At 38.4% G+C, this 19,427-nt stretch overlaps 1 protein-coding gene across 1 annotated transcript in view; it reads left to right on the plus strand.

Annotated features, from left to right (window-relative positions):
- The window catches only part of MAPK11 (mitogen-activated protein kinase 11), a 32,853-nt gene extending 13,708 nt beyond the window's left edge, over positions 1-19,145 (plus strand). Inside the window, exons 2-12 of the mRNA XM_052790873.1 lie at positions 538-667; positions 1,631-1,689; positions 2,819-2,930; positions 5,412-5,441; positions 5,574-5,621; positions 8,003-8,117; positions 8,241-8,312; positions 9,913-9,992; positions 13,626-13,704; positions 15,016-15,189; positions 18,476-19,145. Coding sequence (XP_052646833.1) covers positions 538-667; positions 1,631-1,689; positions 2,819-2,930; positions 5,412-5,441; positions 5,574-5,621; positions 8,003-8,117; positions 8,241-8,312; positions 9,913-9,992; positions 13,626-13,704; positions 15,016-15,189; positions 18,476-18,549 — 973 coding nt within the window. The 3' untranslated portion in view covers positions 18,550-19,145. The remainder of the gene's footprint in view (positions 1-537; positions 668-1,630; positions 1,690-2,818; positions 2,931-5,411; positions 5,442-5,573; positions 5,622-8,002; positions 8,118-8,240; positions 8,313-9,912; positions 9,993-13,625; positions 13,705-15,015; positions 15,190-18,475) is intronic.
- The last annotated feature ends 282 nt before the right edge of the window (positions 19,146-19,427 follow it).

The raw sequence follows: 19,427 nt of genomic DNA on the forward strand, positions 1-19,427 counted from the left end.
TTACTAGCATTTCCCAAGGAAACGGTATGGCCTTGGCTATGTCGACATCCTAATTTGATACCAGTTTTATGGTGCTATTGTCTAGCAAGCTAATGGTCACATAGGTAATTAATATTGCTAGACATAATGGCAGCGTTCCTCTAATTAGTAAAGACTCCAGTTTGTTCAGTAAGACCCGGAGTTTGGATCCCCATATTCCCTCTGAGCCTTGCCTTGGAGCTGGAGGCTGGAGCTGCACTAATGGAGCTAATTCTCTGCTTACTTTTCCTGCCATATGGGGAAGGGTTACCTGGGGATGAGTCTGGAACATTATCGTCAGCGTTAGTAATTTGCTAGATGGAAACAAGGGAACTGTCTCTGAATACTCAGAGTTAACTGCTGACTGGCTCCCCTGGTTGCAGTCCTTGAGCAGAAGGTGAAAGAGAGCAAAGGAAGGGGTAAGTGCCCCCAAGAGACTACAGGTTTCTCCAGTGAGCGAGCTGCGAACTTTAAAGTAGAACATGCCATCAACGTGGACTTTTTCTTTTCCTCTTCTAGTTCAGCTTATGATACCAAAACAAGACAGAAGGTGGCAGTAAAAAAGCTTTCAAGACCTTTTCAGTCCCTTATTCACGCCAGGAGGACCTACCGAGAGCTTAGGTTGCTCAAGCACATGAAGCATGAGAACGTAAGTGGAGAGTGAGTTCTTTACCTTCGGATTTTTATGACAAAAGTTTGCAATATAGGCTTAACTTCAGTTAGGTACAATCTTTTTCAAAAAGTATATCCAACTCTCTAGCTATCCAAGATACCTGGGCCTAGCCATCTTACGTGGAGTGAAGTCACTGGACTTCAAAGCAGAGACTTACAGTAAAAGGCTGCCTTTTTACTGAAAAATGATCTAATTTCATCTTGAAGATGCAGCTAATGAAATCCAGAAAAAGTGGTCCTACTCTTCCCTAACTAAAGTAATAAGTGTGTTCTGCTCACTACTGTTGGATACCCTTGAAACATCAGTCCAGGAAAAAAAATACCTCAAACCTGCTTTTGCTGAATTTGGATTCTGTTGAGAAATTAAGGGCAGATACTCTCACTGAAATTAACAACAGTGTAATATCTAGATGAAAGGTAGTAGAACTTCAGGGCCCAAATAATTGACTACTATTCTAAGTTTATGTGGCAAACAGTTGATTTCAGTGGGAGTATCCACGTGCTTGAAAGTAACTTGATGAATTGAAGCCTGAATAAAATATAGTGGATTGAAAAGTATCCTGGAGAAATTATGCTAAAAAAGTTAAACAACAACAGAACAAGATAACCCATGAAATTGTACGTAATCTTAAGTATAACAAGCATACAAGCCATGTGTCAGCTTTTCTGTAACAACATTACTTTTCCTGCCTTTATTTCTGATTGTCTAAAGTCTTGTTGTAATAACTTTTTGAATTAACATAATTTTCTGTTGGTCATGGAGATAGCTGAGGCTATACCTGTATAGAACACCTACTGTGCCAGTCTTACTAAGTTTTCAGGATGACCATATGTCATATTTTTGTAAGTTTCATCCCAAAAATGCTAAGCACTGTCAATACTAATTACATGTTGCTTTACAGATTTCTAAAAATAAAATGTCAATTCCCTCATCTTTCAGGTTATAGGATTGCTAGATGTTTTTACGCCTGCAACATCAATAGAAAATTTTAATGAAGTGTAAGTAAAATTTTAAAATAATTCTGACTAGTTAGTAAGTAAGTACCACTCTGGTTTTAAAAAGGAAGCACATACTTTTCTAAAGCACTCGCAGCCACAGTTAGCTTTGTGTGAAGAACCCAAATAAATATTTTTGCAACTTTTCCACAAAAGAGGAGGCAGGAGGATGGGCCTCATTTTTGTACTTTTTCGAATGATAATTAATAAGATTATAGGTATATGGTAAATGGTTTGATGCTGCATAAATGCCAGTAAACTTGAAACTTTTTCAGTTCAATTATGCGTTAGCTGCAGATTATTTTTTCACAGCTAGATGGGATAGTTCAGGAATGCAGGAAAGTATTCTGTTGGTTAACTGAGACAAGGTAAATTTAGGCTAGGTTCCTGACTAACCTAGGACTGGGTGTATTTTGGTGTTACTCAAACGTATGATTTATGCTGAGTTCCTCTTGGTTTACATCATGTATAAGCACTTAGGTAAACAATTTAGCAGAAGAAATAGTAATTAATATTTTTTTGTCTCCATGTAAATTAGTGGCCAAACCCCTTTGGCTCTGGGGCAAAATTACACAAATGAGAACTGGGTATGATAGATGCATACTTTTGTCCCAGCGCTGTTTTTGGAAAAGAATCAACGTTTCTGCAAAATTTGTCACAAAATAAAACTTCCAGTGGGGGCAAAGAGGCAAGTTACACAAAACACTCTTATTTCAACCAATGCAATGTTAACCTCCATCACCAGATATTCTGGGGCCTTGCGGGTACTGTAGGTTCGGTGCCTCAGACTCCCGCTTTGATGTTGGGTGAGGCTTCCTATTCATCTCAAAATACGATGCGTTCTCCCCTCACTGAGCTGCTGTAGTGTGTCATGGTGAAAACAGAGATAAAAGTTTTTAATGTACCATAAGGATTTTTCTTTTTCATGATGTTAAATCTCATAGCTGTGATTCCATTATTAAAGCTCATATCTGACTTAAAGGGCATAAACTGTGTGTTAGTAGAAAATGGAAGAGGAACCTACATGGGAGTGTGTAGTTACTCTTTAGATGTTCTGCTTTTAGAAGGATTTACATTCTGTCATTCTTAAATGAGGTATGTTTCTTTGTTTTCTTCTGGCTTATTTTCACAGGTATCTTGTGACAAATTTAATGGGTGCTGACCTTAATAACATTGTGAAGTGCCAGAAGTTAACGGATGACCATATACAGTTCCTCATCTATCAGTTACTTCGAGGTCTTAAGGTACTGGCTGAATGCAGGAGTTTTAGAGTCAGCAACCGAATGTTGTAGTAACGACTGGTTCATTGCTCTGACAGTACTTAAACACCTTTTTTTATGTCTTAAGAGTGCGCAGATAGCGGCAATCATTTCAGAAATTATCAGATCATTTTTCTAACCAGAAATAAAACCCTAAGCCTGCCAACGTTTACATGCGCAACACATGTGAATACTCCCCTTGAACATTAACTTTAGATCAGTGTCTATTTAAGTTATTACTGAAGGAGAATCACTTGCTATATAGTGCTCAAGTGAACGTGTTCTGTAGCGCACAGTGTGTGTTTTAGACATTTCACCTGTCACGAAAAGGTAGTGAAAAAACTTCTGAAGAACGTGACATTTATAAAGAATGATATGGCAAGTAACTCACATTTGTGCTTTGAAAGACATGAGCCAGTTTGAAAAACTACAGCCCTGATTTTTGTAGAGCATCACATGGGAGAAGAGGTAACCAAGTTAGTTGGGCTGTCTGGGAAATGCCTGGAAGTAGAAGTTTATCCTAGCAATGTACAATGTTGCACACAATCACCTAGGATTTACTCTGCCTGTGAAGTCATTGTTTCCTTTAATTGTATCAGTTAAAATTCATACAATTAGATAACACAGGCAATTGGCAATGAAACTGTAGCAAAATTTTCTTCCAAAAGAATTAAAATATGTATCATTTTGCTGACATTAAACATGTAAGTGTCTATAAACAGGAAAAGATGTAGAAAATGCTTTGCATTACTAGGTCATAAGTGTTTTCTCGGACCAGTGTTGATTTTCCCAGGTATAAGCAAAAAGAAAAGAGAGGGTTCAGCTGCTTTGGTAGCTAACTTAACAGTAACTGATATTTTAGGCATGGACAATATGTTTGAAAGCAAGCCGTGGTAAATACTGGCTCTGAAATATACTTATTACGTGATTTTCAGCAAGTCACCTTGTGCCTGAGACAGTAATTCTTATTCATGCATGTGGGTTCTGTCAATTTAAGTGCAGATTCTAGTGAATAAAAATTGCAGAACTGAGCCCTTAATTGCTTTGTCTCATTTACCTAAGTTAATAGCTTAATTAGGAAGATGGATTCTGGAGTTAATTATCTAGCTTGCGATTTTGAATATAAGGCTATGTTGTGTCAGAGCTAAATAATAGTAAGCGTTGTGCTCTAAAGTGAATATTAACTTCAGAAATGCACTCAGGTGCATTTCTGGCTCTGTTTTGAAGGGGAGGGGTTGGTGGTGGCTCGTCTCTTCTGGAATTGAAATTCTCATGTCTCATTAGCAGAAGAACATTTGATCATATGTAACTCCTCGCTCACATCTATGCCGGAGTCATTACAACGTGTGTTCGCGTACCTGAATAGGCTCTGGGCTCGCTGGTGGGTGCGCTCAGCAGTATGGAGCGCAGGCTTCGCAGCCTGCAGAAGCTGTCTGAGCAGAAGAAGTGTTAGCCTGGAGCTGCGTAGCTTGGCAGGCTCCTGAGCTCCTGGTAGAGGACGGCGTGGTGGCACCGAGAGGAGCTGCTGTCGTCGTCTCAGCAGCGCAGGGACGCAGCTCCTCTGTCGCAGGTGGTGGTTTGGTTTCCTCTCCGTTCAGCTGCGAGCAGCTGTTGAGAGGAGCCCTCAGGTGGCCCTGCCCCTCTGATAAACAGTGCGTAGGTCTGGAACAAGAAGAATGCCCTTGTGTTTTCTTTGGGTTTTCCTAGTTGACATACAGGTTTCACGTGTAACCTCTGCTCCCCAAAAAGAAGGTGAATCCACCTCTAGAGAATGGAGGAGAAGGTTTTCAAGGTCTTGCTGGTCCTGGTCAGTAAGATCATAGAGAAATTGGCTGTTAATCCTCACAAGTGAACAACAGGCAATTACAGAGTAAGCTTTTCTCAATCTTTGAGTTTTAATGTTTTATGTAAAATAGCAGAGACGCTAAATAGCCACTGAAATACCGCTTTGCGTCCCTGCTTTGAAAGTGGACCTGAAGTAATGCTGTGGCTTAGGTGGGTATTTTGGTCACTACCCTCTCCCAGGGTGCCAGCATCTCTCGCCCACATTCAGCGTTCGCAGTATGGGAAGGTGACTTACATCATCTAGGAGTCAACCATACTGCTCCCTAGGCCACTGCCTTCACTGAGCCACTAGCTGATCAACGTGGACATCCAGATAACACTGGAACAAATTCCAAATTGGTAAGAAACTTTCAACAGAAGAATCACTACAAGTTCTATCTTTTATGGTAGAATCTAGTCCTCACGGTTACCTCTCTTGAAATATCCAGCTCTGGATAAGACAAAACAAGGAGGTTTCGAAGTTCGTCATACCTCTGTTTGACCTGAAAATGTAGTGTGACATAAGTCTTTTCTGTACATAAAACAATCAGTCTCAGAAGTGAAAAGATAAGACACGTGACTTATACCTTCCTTCACCTCTAACTTCAAATCTTATCTTTTTTTTTTCTTTTTGTTTCACAGTATATTCACTCAGCTGGAATCATCCACCGGGTGAGTTCACTCACTGTGATAATAAAAATGAACAGAGTGTGTCCCTCTGTGCATCAGATGTGTTACTAGGACATAGTTATAATATACTTTAAAAGGTTAAAATCGTACTTGACTAACTGTGTTCTGCTACAGGACCTGAAGCCCAGTAACCTAGCCGTAAATGAAGACTGTGAATTGAGGGTAGGTATCATGCTGTTGTAAAAGCTCTCAAGATGACAGTTTTCTGAGAAAACATTGGCTACCATTTTTATTTCTGATTCCATTAATTTCAGCTGTTTGCGACTGTTGATCCCCTGGCATAGAAGACCCATTTCGATGAACATGGGTTTTTCTCCAAAATGTTAATTTAGTATGAACACAAGTATCTTTGGAAAATGTTCATCCCTAGTTCCTCACAGATGGTACATAGGCTAATAATTTGGCCCATGAGTGAGTACTTAACTGAGTACATCTTGGAAGTTTGACCTGTGACATGTATCTGCATCTGCCATGTTTAGATGAAGCCTTGTAACAACTTTCATTTTTATATCTATAGAATATACAAGCTACATTAAATAATGATATGAAAAAGGTACCGGTATTACCAGTTACGTTACTAGTTGCAGGCAGTAAAAAAAAAAAACAACAACAACCCTGTAATTCACACTTCTCAAATGCTATTTTCATGAACATGTCTATATAAATACATATCTTTGTGTATGTGTGATACGATGTTACATAATAAGCATGAGGCTCTGGAGAAGGAAAATAGGTCTTCTAGCTTTCTAAGCCTTTAAGCCTAAGAATGAGAAGTTTAGCATTTCTCCGTGACAGCCAGAAACATCTTTCTCCCTGTGACTGAGACTCTGATGTAATCACTTTATTCCAGCTGTGAGGGATTTAAGAAAAGATTCCAAATACTACCAGATCAGCAAAAAAATCACAATAGTGAATAACAGCAGTGCAGTTAGGTTCTCGCACTAATCCGGATCTGTGGTGAGAAACTAGTTCCTGTTTGGTTTAGTGACACTTGCAGATGCTCAGCAAGTTTCATGATTATCCCTTTAATGTCTTCATGCATGTATGTTCAGCATCTGTGAAGTTTTATGGGTCATCTGGGTCTGATCATGCACTCTAAAATATGTGCTGTATTTTTGTACTGGAAGTAAAGGAGACTTTTAATCTTTTTTTCTATTATTGTGGTATCTGTGCACCTCCCTCCTAGCATTTGTTACACTGCTTTTTGCTTTGTTTATATTTATAGCTTTACTTCCTCTGATACCAAATTATTTTCTAGTAGAACAAACTAGTGGATATTTCCATGTACAAACAAAAAGGAAATAGAAGCAAAAAGAAGGAAAACATGTGTACACATTTGATAGAAGGGATCAGCTATTAAAGAAAAATACTGCCGAAACCCTTATAAAAATAAGGGCATTAGTGTTCGAGTTTCACGCCATTATTCATGCCTTGTTTGCCTCATACTTTTATTTTTGCTTATTTAAGAAATAAATAATGCTTTTAAAGTATATTAGAAGTAAATGTTAACATGTTATTTATACCTTAATATTTTTCTTTAGGATTTTTATACCTTTAAATTGGATTATAACTGAGGAATTTTGAATGATGCTCTTAAAATTTTTTTATTCCCAATGATAAGGATTAGCTATCAGCTTAATAAATAATCCTGGATCTCATCACGGGAGGTTGCCACTGATCTTAATTCACATTTCTATTTGAAGAGATGCTAACTAGCTCAGATGACTGATTTAACGAACAGCACTGAGGCTCACTCAGACGGCACCCTTTCACAACAGTCTCTCTTAGAGTTAGGGATACCTTTTAGCTCTATAATTAGTGGGACATACACTAATCAAAAAATAGAAAGCAAAGAAATGAGCAGGAAAAATTGAATTGAAATAACTTCCTGTCAATGTACTTAGCAAGGGAGAGCGTATGGAAGGGAACATTTTGCTATCAAGCCTATGAGTAATATGTGAACCTAAACAGAGTTCCTTTGTTGTTTTGGGGGGGAGTTCTACCAAAACCAGATGGTATGTGATTTAAATCTACCTTGTTACTCAGGACATATGTTTCTCTCCTATTGGCATTGGAATGACTCATGATTGGGGTAAATACTTAGATAGACATGAGAGGGAAACAACAGAAATTCTGCAGATTTGTGATCAGCTCATGTGGTGCTTAAAATGGCCAGTGGCACTCGCCATTGGCATTTTACACAAACATCCCTGTTGATAGTGTTTCATTTTTTATAGCAACAGTGCTTATTTTTAGCAAATGAATGTCAGTGGAAAATCGAACTTGAGGCAAAATGTAAAGTTTGCCTTAGAGGACAAAGAGCCAGGCTCATTGCAGTGGAAGCATTTTTATGCAGACCCGTAGGCTGCAGGGATGCAGCAGGGAAAGCGGACGAGCTCATCCAGTGTTGCTGGTTTACTTTATCGATAGCAAGAGACTACGGATAAACTCAGAAATTAGTAATGGGGAAAATCAGTACCTATAACAAAAGTGAAAAGGGATTTTTTAAATTATTTTTTATTTTATTTATTTTTATTCTGTAGATTTTAGACTTTGGTTTAGCTCGACAAACTGATGATGAAATGACTGGATATGTTGCAACAAGATGGTACAGAGCTCCAGAAATTATGTTAAACTGGATGCACTACAATCAAACAGGTAAACTGTGAAGACTTGCATTTTGCTACAGCTGGATATAGTGATAGTTTTAAACCAAGAGGCAACTCTGTTTAAGGATCTCTTTGATTCATCGTACACTTTTCTCTCTCTGGCTTTTGGCAGTTGACATCTGGTCAGTTGGATGCATCATGGCAGAGCTGTTGAAAGGGAAGGCCCTATTTCCAGGAAATGATTGTATCCTTAACATAAAACATAAAATGCAGCTATAAAAATACTCTCTAATTCCTCCTTTTTTTCTAATGACTTGAGTGTTTCTATGGAAATGTTTTTGAGGTAACAAACTTCTAAAACAGTAAAAATTTTTGCTAATCTTTCAATTCAGTGTATGACACCTGAATATGAGACCCACTGGTAGGAAAAAAAAAAGACAGTAACAGATGTTCCTAAACAACAGTAAGTTACATTTATTCTTTGTTGTGTATCTGTATTTAAATAATAACCTAGTTACAACAGAGCAGATTTCTTCCATGTGTGTATCTTACTGAGATAACATACGTTAAAACTGAAGCTGAGTAAAGGCAATGTTTTTTGATCGGCTAATACAATTTAAAAAAATAGAACTGCTTTTAGGCTGGAAGTCTCTAAAATACAAACAAATGAACTCTTAAATAATAAGTGAATTAATAGGCATATTGTGTCCTGTTATAAAAAAAGCCAGCAGTTCCAGAAATGCCACAGGAGGAACAAAACCCTCTCTTTTCTTCAGCGCTGTGCTGTGGTCCCTGCTGGAGTGTTCAGGGGTTTCCATTGGCGCTTCCTGTGCTGGCAAGAGGAAAAAAAAGAGCCGTTGCTGAGGAGAGCAGTAAAATAATAAAAGAAAACTGAAGAAAAACACATAATGAGGAATGAGGAAACAACTGCATCAGAGGAGGAAAGCTTTTAATATGAGAAACAAAGGCACATTCTTCTGTACGGAATATTGATGTTTCTCACTATGCTGAAACCCCTCAAAAAGCAAACGCTTCTGCTAAAATGAAGCCGTTGCCACGTGCAAAATAACATGACGTTAGAATTGCCTGAAAAACTGTTGAGAGCTGAGAGACCAAGTCTCCCTGTTGACCTTTCTATTGTGCTGAGCATCATTAGGTGCTATTGTAACCACAGGCATTGTCCAGATGTTCATCATCTGGATGATGGCTGTGCTTCAGACTGACTGATTACATGATGTGTGTTATTTGGAAAAATCAATACATCTGGTTTTCAAGAAATAAGATATTTTTTGCTGTTACAAAATATTGTCTACAATTATATTATTACATCAATTTAAATAAAGCTGTAGAATAACCTTGAGTCTCTAGGGAAAATGTAATATACTTTACAGGTCATATATGACAATGAAAAATTAACATTTTCAAAACAGATTTTTAAAGCTACCAAATAAGAATTTACCACTTACCAGCCCTCAGATTAGTAATCTAGCCCTGCGTGCTCTGTTGTATTAGACTGTTCTTCAGAAGTCCCTCGGATCACTGAAACATAAATGTCCTATTAAAATTAAGCTTAAGAATATCTTAAATTGGTAACTAGGCCAGGAAAGCAATATTTTGCATGCACCTTTCTGACATACAGGCACACCTGACAGATTCATGTAGTACAATAGAGAATTTGATACTCAGGACTAGGTTTAAGCAGGAATGAATTGGTATCCTTCCATGGACTATAATGGAATTGTCTTGCTGAACAGTTTTAAACATCTTAACTATCTGCATGAAAGCTCATTAATTGTTTAAACCCAGAAGGACCATGTGCTCTTTATTTCCCTGAAATAACGCAGATATCGATCAACTAAAAAGAATAATGGAAGTTGTGGGCACACCCAGTTCTGAACTTCTGAAGAAGATATCATCAGAACATGTGAGTTCACAGCTTCATTCGGTTAACTGACTTTCTATCATTCTTTTCTCTAATTGTCATCATATGTCACTGCTTGTGTTACACAGATACTCTGATTTGGAAATGAGCGAACACTTTCACATGATCTCTATTTTTTGCTGCTAGAATGCCACCATTCAAAAAATATTCTTTTTAGAGGTATTCAAATGCCTTGACTGTCAGCTGGATTAATTTTGACACTTGTTCTCATGTACTCAGTTTTTGAAAGGGGTTTTGCAATTGGTCCTGATGATCTTTTATTGTGCTGCTGTACTTACAATAAAAAAATTCGAACTGATGCTCAGCTCAGAGCATTATATTCTTGCTATTAAATCTGATGTCTCTGTAATTTTTATACTTTCCGTTGTTGTAAGGGATCTAAACAGAGATACTAGAATCAAATAATGTGTGTTCTGCACAAGTGCTCTTACATGGATCCCGAATTTGAAATTCATATTTATTCATCTCTCTGAATGTTTGTAGTGTGAGGTCCACTTTCATGATAATATCTGTAGTTAACAGTGTGATTTTTAACTTTCCATATGACTTCTTTAAAAAAGTAATCTAGTAAATGAACAATTTCCACTTTGTTTCTCAGCTAAAGCTACACTTAAAGGATTCACTTTAAGCAATAACCATGGATAGCCAGCTGAGGAATGAGATGGGGTATTGATTAAGGCAGGCGATGGGCACAGTGTAAAAATTCAGATAAACAACAGCACACAGATACCTCCTGAGCTGAAGCTGAAGCTTAAACCTTTTCTGTATACACCTCAGACTAATATTAATGGCTGGTTTTCAGCTTGTGTGTATATTGATGGGGTTTTTTTGAACTTATTAATGAATACACTAATGGGTTAAGTTAGCAGGAGCAGTAGGAGAGCCAGAGCAACACTGGATTTCTGGAAGGTCCAGGGATAACAAAACCTCATCAGCGCAGGCCAACGCACAGCCCCAGAGTTTGTGGGTACTCAGCACCTGGGAATGGCCGGGGCAGGAGGAAGATCCATCCTTGTGCCAGGGACTGGATCAACCAGCAACTCTCAGACTGTGCCGTCCTAAGTGTAGGTCCTTGTGTAGCCTCATAGGTCCTTGTACAGCCTTTATGTGTTAATAAGATCCTACGGTTTTTGTAGTAATGTGTTCAGAGTAGCATATACAAATGTGTGATTTACCCACAACTAGTCAGTTTGTGAGCTTTTTGATTATGAGATTAAGCACCTTAAATATTTACTGAAGATAGTATCTGCTTTTGTCTTTAATTTCTTGTGTTTCAGAGCATACCTCAGTGAGCTACAAGAATGCCGAAACTGTTTTACTGGGGCTAATTATACCTTTAGAGCACAGGGAGAACACAAAAGCCAAGTTAATGAATGGGAGTGCTGCTAGGTCACCTCTGGGCTGCTGCTGCTTCATTAGAGGAGCAATGTCAAAGATACATACCTTGCTTGGAGGTACTTGCCTCTTGCAAGGGAGTGTCTATTCTATTCCTTCATTCTAGTTCTTTACCTTGTAGTTTGGCCTTATTGTTTAGATATTTCTTAATGCAGCTTGCAGTCCCGGACAATTTTTTCCATTCCTCTAGCAGCAAGGTCAGAGGTTTTCTGAAATGCCAAGCCTATTTTCAGTTACAAGTAGAGGATTAAAGAATTGGAAAATAAAAGATCAACCTCATGTGATGTGTCAGCACAAGTTACTGAGCTGTTTTGTCAGTCTTTCATGTTAATACAGGTTTAAATGGTTATTGCATCTCATTACTTTCAGAATAATTTAAAATGTTTGGATTCTATTGGTTGGGTTTCTGTGGTGACTATATAAGCAGAGGGGAGAGGTTGGTAAGTATACTTTGATAGGTCTGTGGTGTTTTCAAAGGACTTCTGGGCAAGGTTGGAGATAACTTTGGCCGTATCTTGTTCAGTCATGTTTGGATTAGTGATGTTAATTGATGTCCGCACAGAAACAAAAAATCCACAAATCCACAGATGTTTGTCATGAGATAAATTTACCTCTTGTTTCTACCCTAGTCCGTAGCTTCCATGCAAGAATGTATGACAGCCCTCTTTTCCTGTGCTGTTCGTACGTATGTATAAACCAATGCCCTGGAAGACTTAACTCTGATAGGAGCTGCACACCCTGACCTTCTAGCAGGTGTTTGCTGCCTTTATGAACTTTAGGGGCATAAAATAGGTGGAGCGAAGCCTGTGTTTGACTAGTCTTTAAACATCATTCTCTGCATGACTGGCTACAGCTGCTAAGAAGAAATCATCCTTTTAGAAAGCCTTGCTGTCAGCCCATAGAATAAAAAGGGAAAACACTAATACAGTTTTAACAGGTTGGGAACATAATGCTTGAAGGCTTGCTTCTTTTAGTAAGACTCTGAAATGTGTCACTAATAGGAGTCTATAGTTTTGATAGAATATACTTACATCTTACAAGAAGCAGAAAAAATAAATAGATCTGCCTCATTAAATTAGAACACAGTTTGAAAAGAGACTGTGCTATGTAATGATTTAAAATATCTTTATATCAGTTCATCGTAGCTGCAGAAATTAAGACTATGGCAGACGGAACAGTGTAGGGAACAGGATCTGTTTCTCAAGTGTAGTTGTAGGATTGCACAGATGATATGTCAGAGTATTTTATAGTCGCTTCATGATAGTCCAGAAGATAGTTCCACAATTCTCAATCTGGTATCTCGCTTGAAGCCATGGAGCTGCTTGGGATGAACAACTTTATTTCCTTTGCGGTCTTCACTAGGCCAAGAATGCTTAGTTAGTCTCCTGCAGATAGTCGTCTTCTAACAGGATTGCTAAGTGTGCAGGGAGACATCCCAGTAACACAAACGTGTTTTAAAATGATTAAGGTTTGTTCAAAGACCAGCTGGGTTTTTTACAGAGCTGGGGACAGCCATTTGCCTCTTCTTTAACTGTTCCATTTCAGAAGTCCCTGTTCTGTCTGATCCCAGCCCTTAGGACCAGCATTCAACCTCTTCTCTTGCTGACCTATCCACCTCAGCCCAGAAATTCGTAGCTCATGTAATGTCAGGCTCCACGCTGACATTTGTGGGTCTGATATGTGGGTAGGCTTTTCCTAGCTGAGTTTGCATGAGCCTTTCACAGCCACAGTGACAAGGCAAGCTATAAATTCTGTTAAACATCTGACGATCTGCACCCTGGGAGTACAAGGATTTGTTCTTTGGTTAGTGAAGCTACTGTTCGACAGAGGAGAGAGAGGAGGGAAGCACGCAGATTGGATTATACCACTTCACTGAGGGTAACTGAAAGATGATTTAGGTTGCAATTTCTGGTTGAATGTTACATGGATGTGCTCCATGGGGATATACTGCAATGAACCAGTAAGCTCAGGTGAAAACGTTAAGTGTGAATGCATAACCCTTAGAGGAAAATATACCCATTTAAAACTCTCTTGCTTATTGTGCAATATATAGGAGTGACTGTTTAAAACAAAGTCATACATTATGGTTTTATGTAAAGAAGGTTTCCCATGTATAAGAACGTAAAAAAATATTATGTCTGGTTTTTTAGAGTTGATATGGTTACTGTTGGGCAAGATTTAACCTCTGTGCATGTGGTATGTATATTGATTTATTCCTAGGCAAGAAAATACATTGAATCTCTTCCACATATGCCTCAACAGGATTTGAAAGCAGTATTTCGTGGTGCCAATCCATTAGGTAAGAAAGTCAGACTGATAATAGATTAAATTTTTCACTAACATAGGAACTCAAGCCTTCCTTTGCTATTTGAGCCCATATAATAATGATCAGACCAGCAAGAAGAGCATTGCTTAACCTTTCATCCTGAGACTGTTTTCCATTCATGAAGCCTGCCTCTTTGGTTTCTGGTGGAGATTATGGGAACCTCCTAAAAGAAAACAGTCTGTGGATGAAAAGCAAAAGCCAACTATGTACAGCAGGAATAAATAAAAGCATCATGGGGTCTAGACTAGAGACATCACTTCTGGCTCAAGAAGGCCATGAGCTGTAAATTGCTAGCGAGCAGAAGAATATACCGGGAAGAATAGCTGCTTGAATGACCCTTTTGAGTATTATTTCCTAGGAATATATTAGCCATTGTTGGACACAGGATACCGGGCTAGACAGACCTTTGGTCTGATCCTGCACAATTTTTTTTATGTCTAACCAATTGGTTCTGCCTGTGCAAAAGAGATGTTTCTGCGAACGATTTCTTGTGACATGGCAAAGGAGACGTTTGAGTCACCAGAGTCGTCTTAGTACAGTGCCTGGTCAGTTCCATTGAGTGCACATTAAAACACTGTTTATAGGGAAGTATTAGGAGTTAAAATATATTGAATTCGTTCTGTGTATTAAAAGACAATTTTAGTTTTACAAATAGAAGTAGCTGTGAACACTTTCTTATAAAAAACGGGATTTATTTGCGTGATGTACATGACAGCATGCTACATATTAATATCATAAAGGCAAATTAATGACAGTGCTTATATGAAAGCACTAAAAATCATTTTTATATATTTTTTAAACCATTATGATAAACTTTCCATATAAAACCAATTTCAACCTTACAGATCTCTCTCATTTCTAATATTCTGCAACTGTCAACTTCAAACATATTTTCTTTATGCTGGGTCCTGTAAAGTTGCTTTGGGATCCGGACCAAGTTAAGCACATGATGCACAACAGAGGATATTTAACTTTTACGCACACAGAGATCTTTTCAGAACGAAGGTCTTGGATGTCTGAAGAGGTGAATCAGATATCAAATAGACTATAATGAACCTTCATGCATACCACAAGCAAACCAGAACCTTCCTTCAGCTCTGAAAATTGTACTCACAATGTAAAATCTTCAAAACTTATTTGTTAACATTGCCTAAATTTTGTGGGTTTGCCAATAATGTTAACTGTGTTTAAGGTCAGTGAGAATAGATTGTGTGTAAAGAGTTGCCTTCTCTATTTTTAGATGGTCTCTTCTGGCTTTGCACCACATTTCTCTTTTTCCCTTAGCTGTAGATCTTCTTGAGAAGATGCTTATATTAGACAGCGATAAAAGAATTACTGCCTCGGAAGCACTTGCACATCCATACTTTGTACAGTATCATGATCCGGATGATGAACCTGAGGCCGAGCTGTACGATGAGTCAATAGAGAATAAGGAGCGAACCATAGATGAATGGAAAGGTAACAGAATTGCACACAGTAGTTAATACATGCAGCAGAACAAAACTATCCTTAAATAACAGTTTTCCTCTGTTTCTAACCAGAACAATTTGAACTCTTAAGCCTCAGGGAAATAAGATAAGTCTATGTGTGTGCTTGTGGGAGTGGAGAGGTAGAAAGGGTTGTGTTCCCTCTCTGGATTTTGCTCCCTTCCCCCATTCTATCATCTCCTCACTAGATTTCCTATAGCGGGTTTAATCTTAACTAAAAGCTGATGCTAGTTACCAGGTAACCACACATGCTGTCTTGCTTTTAGTTTTGTAGGTCAGATCCTCAGCTGAAGTAACTGTCCTAGGGCAAGTGACACTATTTTGGATTCTGGTGTAGCTTTGTTCAGAAACAGAAATGAGTATTTTTCCACATAGATGTGTATTTTGTTAATCGTTCTTTAGATAACCAAGTAATTGGGATTAATAGATAAACCATGCTATCGATCCTATTTGAGATGAGAGTTGATGATTCTACTTGGGAGTGACACCACAAAACCCATCCTTGAGTAATACTGCAACAACCTTGTTTTATTAGTTAATTCCATGCTTGCATCATGATCATATTGCACTACAGTATCACAGAAGTAAGGTGGCTAAACGTTAAGTTTGCAAGTACACTGAAACGTACAGTCCAATTTCATCATTGTCTAATGAGGACATACTAAAAATTCCTTACTGGGCATTTTAAATTGAGAGCAATGTTCTAGAAAACTAATTGTTCCTGTTTATCAATGAAGTCCTTTCCTTGGCTTAAGATGAAAAAAAAAATATATATATATATATAAAATAAATGTTCTTCTGTTTCTATTTGTATATTCTGTAACTTTTACTCCAGAAAGGTTTGATAAAAATGTATTAGCATAGTGGGTAGGTTTATGATGAAAAATACTGACCTCTCATGTCTCATTCATGCCCTTCCACTTGTGCTATGTTTTATCCTGGCCGTTGCAGGCGAGACAAGTAGGCTGACTACAGCAAATACATCTTAGAAAGATAGGAGCAGGGTCATGGGTGTCTCTACAATAAAGCAAACTCCTAGAGCCCTGAGAAGGGTTTTCTGGAAGCCTACTACGTCTGTACAAACAAGGAGGATTGACTGGTATCACTTACTCCTTACACGTGCTCTCTTCTGCAAAACCTGGCAGCATACAGCACCACCCATACATCTTGTTTATTGAGAGCATGTTCAATTTGCTGCTGTACTTACAAGTGGATGATTTGTTTTCTGCTACTTTTGCAGTTGACCGAGTCTTTAACAGGAAAGTTTAACAATTTCCGAGTCATGAAGTTGATTTCTGTTTGTGATGAAACTCCGTTGAAATTATTTCAGGAACAATCTTAGCTTAACACTTTCTGAACTGAAATGAGGAGGTGGAGGTGAATTCCCTAGGATGGACAGTATCATATTTTTCTACATCACTGTCCTTGCTGGAACTACGGGCCAAATTCCTTCTTTTATACAGGGCGGGGAAAAAAGGCCTGAGACAAAAATCTCAAAACTGGCACAGGACATGCAGCTCTTCCTCCTGGCCATGTTTTTATTTTGGGGAATAAACTTTTTATTTTCAAGCACAGTATGTGCCACATTTAAGTAAAATGACGTGAAAGGTGACCATTCACATAAAATGTTTGTATTGTTGATAAAATATTGACCCAGTTTCTCAAGATGTCAATGGCGTATTTCCCCTCTTTTTCTGTTCAAATTAAAAATCAGTGGCTCTTGATCCCAAGAGGGACTAGGCACCAAAGTAAAATGAGATTTCAGACAGTCTTACGTGTTGTGCACTTAAGAGTTTCCTTGGCCTCCACTGCACACTGCTGAGGCTTGCAGCCCAAGCTCATAGATTTCTTTCTGACATGTTTAATCAGCTAGAAAATATTTCAAAATTTTAGAGGCCAAGAGTAGGCTATTCAGAGTCGACTGCTATGCACTATCTCTCCTTAGCTCTTGCTCCAGTTGCACATATCTCAGCGTAACATCTGTACTCTCTGCTGAGCAGGTGGCACAAGAACCGGGTTAGGAGCTTCATAAACATACCATGCACGGCCAGCAGGAATAATTCCTAATACAGTTCCAGGTGTCCGATTTGTGAGGACACTGGCTTCCTCTGAGTTCAGTCAGGACTGCTCTAGCTCCTACCTGGCTGCCTGTGACCAGATGCTACTTAATACCCGCAACTCAATCACTGAGAGTTGCCTAATGAATCCTTCCACCTCAGGGGTTCTGCACACAGAATTTCTTTCAGAGAAATCCTTCACTGAAGCTGGCACGCTGGTCACTGTATGCCATGCTACAGCATAACAGAACCAGAGCATAAGCAAGATTCAGCCTGAAGATTTTTACATACTTTTTAGAGGAGTGCTAGGTCCACTTGCAGGTGTGGCAGCTGTCTCAGACAGATCTGTTTAATAAACAAGCTAATAGGCACAAGTTTGATATGATTTAAACATCACTGTTTGGAAAACAGAACCTGAAGTAATGAATTGTTAGCCATATATTTATGTGTGAACAGGATTCGGTCCTTAAAATACAGTATCTAACTTGAGAAAATGCATAGGAGGTAGCAGCTGATGACATACTCCATTACTGTGCAAGGCACAAAACAGGACATGACTGTCAGCGTGACAAGATAAAGGGCTAGAGCAGGGTAAAATAGCAGGGAATCCACGTTTCTAGCTAAGCCCTTCATGATGAAAATAGAACTGTTACATGCTTCTAAGACAAAAGACAATTTTTTTAAGAGGACCTTAAAATTAAGTTAGTTACAATAAAATATGAAAAAGCCCAAAACCTAGATCCCAAGGCATTAGCACAGAATTGCGAGTGATTTATGTTGAAGGCAATTGACTGAGAGATGATAAAGAACATTCTCCGCAGTTAAAAGTGTACATTTTAAAACTTGTTCTGGTGCTTTTAAAGATTCCATTTTCCATTACATTTTGTCTTCTGTTACGTCATTTTGGCAGGTCATCTGACAGCATAATTGATGTTTCCATTTCAGGGCCTGTGTGTTTTAGTAATTAGCTGAGGGGGACAGACATGTTGTACAATAACAGTATTTGTGAGTCTAATTTGTAATCTGAGGTTAACAGAAGGATTCCTAGTGAATTCAGTCTATTTTTGGATCTGGACTCTAAAAAGGCTGGGAATACAAACTAGAAGTCACATGCATCCATAGAACTGTTTTCTCTGGAGTATTTTTCTTTTGAAGAGAGTATCACCTAATTCTTTTCTCTCCCTTACACCCTCTCTACAGAACTTACCTATGAAGAAGTGATTAGCTTTAAACCCCCCGACTTAAAAATGGATAGCCTGGAGATAGAACAGTGAATACAGGCAGCTCTCTTGCCTTGCTGCACTAGGAAGACTGTTAAAATATAACCATACAATTTAACCTGTGGTCAAACGTAGATTTTACTATCCAAAGATGTTGGAGAAGATGTGGAAAAGCAGATGCATTATACGGAAGCCAGATGTTGTCCGTTTTGGGTGGCGGGTTTTTTGCCTTGTAATTTGAATGTATTCCCAACTCACAAAGGGTGATAAAGAACTGCTTCAATCTGACAAAATTATGCACTGAGTTCTGTTGAGCTGTGTTCTGCATGTTTCATTTTATCAGTTGTATTGCCAAAATAAAGGTGACTTTTAAAATTGATTTTAAAATTGTACATTTAAAGCATGAACGTATACAAACATAAACATAGAAGTCCATACAAGCAATCAGGTTTTTTTCTGGCATTTTATCTGTCCATTTTCATATTATTTATAGTTAGTGCCTTTATGAAGAGAGGGCGTGGTAGTGAGATAGACAGAATATGCATATGTAGTCATATCTGTGGTGGTCTTACAAATTTACTGGATGTCTCTCAAGCGATCTTAACACCAGTTGAAAGTCAGTAAAAATAAATCTTTGTCTTCTGTTGCCATTCAAGTGTCTGTTTTCATTATTTTTTTAATCTGCACAATACCCATTTGTGAGACGATTTTACTTCGCGATGGTACTCCTAACCATGCCATCGGTGGAGTGCTGGTGAATTTACCCAAGTTTACAAGAAGGTGCCCTGAAGGCACTGCAGCAGATCTCTGTAGTCTTCTGCAAGCTTCAGCAAAGGCTGTCACAGATGGCAGTGCAAGAGAACTCAGTTCAGTTCACAGCTTTGAATTCAATATTCCTTATTGTCTTATTTTCCTTCACATAATCCTTGGGA

This window comes from Harpia harpyja, chromosome 6 (genome assembly GCF_026419915.1).
Source record: "Harpia harpyja isolate bHarHar1 chromosome 6, bHarHar1 primary haplotype, whole genome shotgun sequence".
Lineage (NCBI taxonomy): Eukaryota > Metazoa > Chordata > Aves > Accipitriformes > Accipitridae > Harpia > Harpia harpyja.